Raw genomic sequence first — 6,000 nt, forward strand, 5'->3', positions numbered from 1 at the left:
CACACATCAAGTTTATAGAAATTTCATTTTAATATAAATTTTCTTGTTGATTCAAAATTGCTTAGTTGTAAATGTTAATTAAAATGAAAAGGAAGAGATAAATATTTAAAAAAGATCATTTTGAATTGAAAAACAATACATATTCTCATTTTAAATTTGTTATTTTCAGATGAAAATATTACAGTTTGAATTTTGAAAAAAAATATCATTTCAACATGAAGTAAACAGGAAATCATATCTATTTGAATAGATGGATGAATTTAGAAAGTAATTATTGATCATATGTAATGAGTCTTGAAATTGATAATAATAGCAAATCTCATTCTGTTTACTATATGTTTTAATAAATATCCTCACTAATTTTAATTATCTATAAAGATACTCTAGAAACTTGATTAAAATTTACAGTAGCTACTAATAGTTATAGTTTGGATTTCAGATAATCAAAAATGCAGATAGCTGAATTGAAAAGAGGTTGTTGTTTGTGGTTAGTATTGTATAATATATGTTGCTTGTTATTCTCCATGATAAATGAATTTTCGAAAAAATACTAACTGAAAAGTTTTTTTTATATTATGAAAAAGTTAATATTAAAAAATGCTATAGTTGTGTTCACAAAGTTGGATCATAAAAAGGAAAATATTAATGTATCCATGCAATATTTCAAAAGCTAAATGACTCAAGATTTTTTGAAATACTTATGTTATTTTTTGGTAGGTTCTTTCACATTTTTTTCTTTTTTTGGATATATTAAGTTAACTATTAATTTTGAAAAAAATAAAGAAATAATCAATCAAAAAGAAAAATTTCAATAATATTGTTAGAAGAGGTTGATTATAATGATTAAATCCCCTAACATCTTGAAGACATACTGTATTAACAGTAGATTTTTTTCTAGGGAAATAATTATTATGCTGTTGTAAGACCATGTTTAACTTCAATGTATTTCAACGAATTATTGTGTAGTAAAAAGAAATAGATATTTTTGTAGGAAATTAAACAGCCTACAAAAAAGGTCTTTTCATTAAGTCATCTCATTTAAAAGTTATTTGCAGTTTAAGTTCAACTTAAATTAATATATGACTTCCACAATCTTTTATAGTTTTCTACAATAAATTTTTTCTCATTTTTACTTCCCAAATTTATCGAGAAAAACTTTCAATGTAACTGATTCCAAATAACAAATCTTTAAATAATAGACTTAATCGCATTAAAAATCTTCTGATTGTATTATTTAGGTTGAACTTTAACTGCAAATAACTTTTAACCGAGTTGACTTAGCGAAAAATTATTTTGGAGAATTTTTGTAGGATTAATTTCCTACAAAAATAATTTGTTGAAATACATTAAAATTCAAAAAAAAAAACATATTTAAATGGGAAATTAAAAATCATGATGCAGAACCTCAAATATTGGTATTAAGAGATCAAACTTTACCAGAATTTTTTTTTAACATCTTGAACGATATTTTCGTAGAAGCTAAATAAAGTTTTTTTGTCCACACTAATGTATACTCAACATTGAACTAATCTTGACGCCTAATTTTAACCAAACTAATTCGTATTCTTCTTTGTTTCTTAAGCTAACACCTAACACCTAACAAATTAAAAAAAAATGTTACGAATTCCAAATTTCTAGTTTTCCACTAAAACTATTCAAAATCAAGCTTCTTTAAACATAAAAACTTATGTTGACAGTATCTATGTGGTTAAAAATATGGATCAAAATGTTCAGCTTAGTTCTTTCCACTTTAGTTATCTCTATATTATTGTTTGACATAACTGTCCAACTCTTGTAAATAGAAGAAGTCTTTAAATTAAACAAAACATAGATTTCCATAGATACTGTCAATTTTTATGGATATTAAATCATAAAAAACCGCAGCCTATGAAAAGTTTTAAAAAATTGTTGGAATATTTTTAAGCTTTCGGCTAATATTTTATTAAGTTAATTTGTTTAGATTTATTTTCTTAGATAAATTGTACTAGTAGGTAATAGCTACAGTTGTATTTACTACTGTCTATATAGACAAATTATATTATTTAAAACAATATTTTATGACATTTTAATTCTCGCAATTTAACAAAAAGTATATTATGTTGATCGCCTATCTATGTAATATACTGATACATAATGTGAAAATATTAGGAAGTAGAGCTTAAAGATAAGGTATGATTCACTAAATATGAAAAAAGTTGAAAATACAATCATTTTTAGTCACATTAAATTTGTACTATATTTTAAAAAAATAATAGGTATCCCGAAAATAAAACTTAACCAAAGTTTGTTCTTACAGATTGAGGTTTTCAACAACCAGCAGATGTATATTCTTTAATCAAATGTTTCACTTTTATTAGAAAAATAAATTCGTTATTAACACCACCCAATAAGTGTGAAAATTATTGGAGATCGTCATTTATAGAAAATGCGACAGGTGTACAGCATGACAGATATTTAAAAGAAAAAACAAAAAAATAAACGTTTCTTAAACTCACCCAAAAATCATCTCTTTCCCTATTTAGCAAATCCTCAAAAAGAATAGAGACGTTCGCAACGAAGACGTCAGGTGGAATCGCAGCGTCATGGAACACCGTCAGGGTCAGCGTCTTAGCGTTCTCAACCTGGTGCTCAAAGAATTCATTCCATACTGGATCACAAGTTTTTTGTTTAGAAGTGGATTGAGCTACATGAATGTCATCCACAACAATCGTAACATAAGGATCTAAAAGTTGTTCATCAGGTTTCCCGAAAGTATAACGCATCGAGCAATCCGTCGGTCTCAGGCTCTGGGCCTCGCATAATTTTACGCGAATAGTCCCCGTGAACATGGCACTGTACACGAGTTTTCAATACCTCACCTATGAGGAATGAATTTATCCACCACACCACACCACTAATCACTTTTAAACCTACATAGGGACGACACAATTTGTTAGAAACGAGTCTATAAAATACAATATAAATGACAGTTATCGCACACCATCGTATGATCTCGATTTGCTCGGCCCAACACGACCTCTAAAAATCTGAGACTGCTAAGCTTGAGGCTCCGCCTTCTGGAGTTCTACCTTATTTCAAACCTCCTGGAAAAGTTGCTTTTCCTAAAATTCCCTATTTTCACTGTCAAACCTATATTTTATAATCAATTTCAGCTCATGAATGCACTTACCAATAGGTGGCGCAGTACTATTTTTCACACAAGTTGGAATGATTTGTTTTTTTTCTGTGTAAATTTATTGGTTCAAAATAGTTTCTCCAATGTATTTTATTTTCACAAATAATGAAATTTTAGAACAGTAGACATAACTTATCATCACACTTCTTTGATTGCACATTTGATAATAGCTAATTTCATTAATCAAACCACCAATTATAACACAACAAAATATGCAATCTTTCGGGAACTAAATACATCTTCAATTCAAGATTTTTTAAAATCTTAACAAAAGGAATATTTAATCAAAATGGAAAGTTTTAATAAAATTCCTGTTAGAAGAGATTGGCTATAATGATCATTCCCATAACATTTCGATGACATTGACATGTTGACATTTACGCGAAGCATTTACATGTATGGTTATGTTTAGTTAGACTGTTTGAACCGCCGATTTTTTATTATTAAAGTAATTTTATTAAATAATCAATAGTTATATGAAAATATGGATGATTTTACTTGTCCAAGATGCAGGACATCCAAATTTCAAAATCCCTCCATGAAAATGATGGTTAATGTTTGTGGTCATGGTTTATGTGAAAGCTGTGTGGATCTATTATTTTTAAAAGGATCTGGTGCTTGTCCAGACTGTAGAATACCTTTGCGAAGGAATAATTTCAGAATACAATTATTTGAAGATGCCACAGTGGAGAAGGAAGTTGATATAAGGAGAAGAGTTCTTAGGGACTTTAATAAAAAAGAGGAAGATTTTTCTTCATTAGATGATTATAATAATTACTTAGAGGAAATAGAAACTATTATATATAATTTAACAAACGATATCGATGTTGTAAATACCAATAAAAAGATAGAACAATATAAACGTGATAATAAAGAACAGATATTAAAAAGCAAAGGAAGATTAGGACGAGAAGAATATGAATTAGAAGAAATGCTAGAATTTGAAAAGCAAAGAGAGGATGAAAGAAAAAAAGAACTTCAAAAGGAAGAAGTTGAAAATAAAAAAAAGAAAATTAGGGAAAAAGAAGCATTGATTGATGAACTCATGTTTTCTAATGCTGATGCCAAAAATATTGTTGACACATTTGCTCAACAAGCAAAAGAGGAAGAAACAAAAAAGTTGCCTCCAAAAGTGACTCAATTTTCAACTGGAATTCAGTTTGGTCATCAATCTCATACAACATTTTTGCCAGTACCTACAGATGAAGGTCCCCTTTACTCATATAAACCATTAACATTCCCTATAGATGGACCTGAACCACCAAATGTAGTTGATATCATAGAAAAAAAATTCTTAAATCATGTTAGGTCTGAAACAGAACAAGAAAGAGCGGGAGGTTTTAAATCCAATATTGCCTGTTTACGTGCTTTGCAGGATGCTATGATGGGACTTTTTCATAGTAAAAAGACTTTGTTGACTTGAATTAAATTAAATGTATTGCAAAATGCAGTTTAAATTTCCTTTTGTTAATAATATTAAGTAAAATTAAATGGAAGTAATTGTTATTTTATAAAATTGTTTAAACTTGAAATTTTGAATTGTTATATTTTTTGATAAATTACAAATATGATTTCATTTTGTTGTTGATAATAAATTGTTACAATTTCTATTAGTACTTCAATGAACAGCTTATTTAAATGAATTATTGACAAGAAAAATGAGTTTTCAACATGACTCGCTTTTATATACTAGTACCATATTTACATGTATATGTTAATAAATATGATTTTTGTGGGGTTGTGGTAATGAAATACAAGTGTACTATTTTGATATATAATCCAATCTTTTGAGTCACTATGTATTTATTCGTCATCGGGAGGACCATTGTGGTATTACAAATTTTCTTTAAAATACTAAATTCATGTGATTCAAAGATAACCTTCAAAATGACAATATACATAAATTTATTCATGCTACAAACAGCTGCTCCTGCTCTTAGTTTTGACCATCTCTGTACCATATGGTCCTTTTTGGGTTTTATTTAAAAGTTTCATTATACATGTTTATAGAATATATAGAATGGAGTAAGAAAGGAAAAGTGTTTGTTGAGAGAACATGCTGAATTATTGTTTCTCTCTTTCCCAAGGGAAGAGTATGTTACATGGTGAAGTAGAATAGAGGAATAATTATAACTGTAGGGCAAGTATAATTATGAAGAGGTTTAGACTTGGACTAACTGATTTCTACCATTTTTGCGAATAGAAACATCTGAAACATAAAAGCTAGTGGTCACCTTAAAAAGGAAGAATCGTCAGCTTTGATAAGTACCACGATTATAATGGTAAGACCTTTCACATAAATAGTCCATTTTAGACGATTTTTTAATTGAGGTAACAAATTCTGTTGCGCATAAGTACATTGTTGTCAGAATCTATTCAAAGGGAAAGTGCTTTCCTGTATTGACCATAAAGGTACTCCGATCAAGAAATGACTTGGAACGAAGGGATTAAGATTCTATTTGAAACAAGATAGTCTTAAATTGCTTGAAGATATTGGTCATATTTTCATACTTTCAACTCCCCAGTTTAGAGATCTGGGTGAAATAAATTTCTAATCTATTGAATAGTTAACCTGACACGTATAGGATAAAAACTTTTATATTTCCACATCTAGTGAAATTCACAGATTTCGCTAAAATCGCCACTGCTGTAATACTCAACTGTTTTAACAGTTTATGTACAACCTAAATGACATAACAGCTTGACGGGAGATTTACCAGTGTAACTTGTTCTTGGCGCGTTCCTCCAACCACCTACTTTCCTAACTATGCTCTGGAAAACAAAACATTAATAGTGTATTCCACTAAGGGTTCACAGCGCCTAAA

General features: G+C 28.8%; 2 protein-coding genes across 2 annotated transcripts in view; one reads left to right on the top strand and one right to left on the bottom strand.

Moving 5' to 3' along the window:
* Positions 1–2,988, bottom strand: part of LOC130443596 (protein kinase C) — a 67,366-nt gene extending 64,378 nt beyond the window's left edge. The window contains exon 1 of the mRNA XM_056778348.1: positions 2,496–2,988. Coding sequence (XP_056634326.1) covers positions 2,496–2,828 — 333 coding nt within the window. The 5' untranslated portion in view covers positions 2,829–2,988. The remainder of the gene's footprint in view (positions 1–2,495) is intronic.
* A 436-nt stretch (positions 2,989–3,424) lies between these two features.
* LOC130443597 (CDK-activating kinase assembly factor MAT1) lies at positions 3,425–4,783 on the top strand. Its single transcript, XM_056778349.1, has one exon. It carries the CDS (start codon positions 3,660–3,662, stop codon positions 4,596–4,598), a length of 939 nt encoding a protein of 312 aa, XP_056634327.1. The 5' UTR covers positions 3,425–3,659; the 3' UTR covers positions 4,599–4,783.
* The last annotated feature ends 1,217 nt before the right edge of the window (positions 4,784–6,000 follow it).

This window comes from Diorhabda sublineata, chromosome 4, assembly GCF_026230105.1.
Source record: "Diorhabda sublineata isolate icDioSubl1.1 chromosome 4, icDioSubl1.1, whole genome shotgun sequence".
NCBI lineage: Eukaryota > Metazoa > Arthropoda > Insecta > Coleoptera > Chrysomelidae > Diorhabda > Diorhabda sublineata.

Coding starts and splice junctions, on each gene's coding strand:
- LOC130443597 (XM_056778349.1), top strand. CDS start 3,660: ATGGATGATTTTACTTGTCCAAGATGCAGGACATCCAAATTTCAAAAT.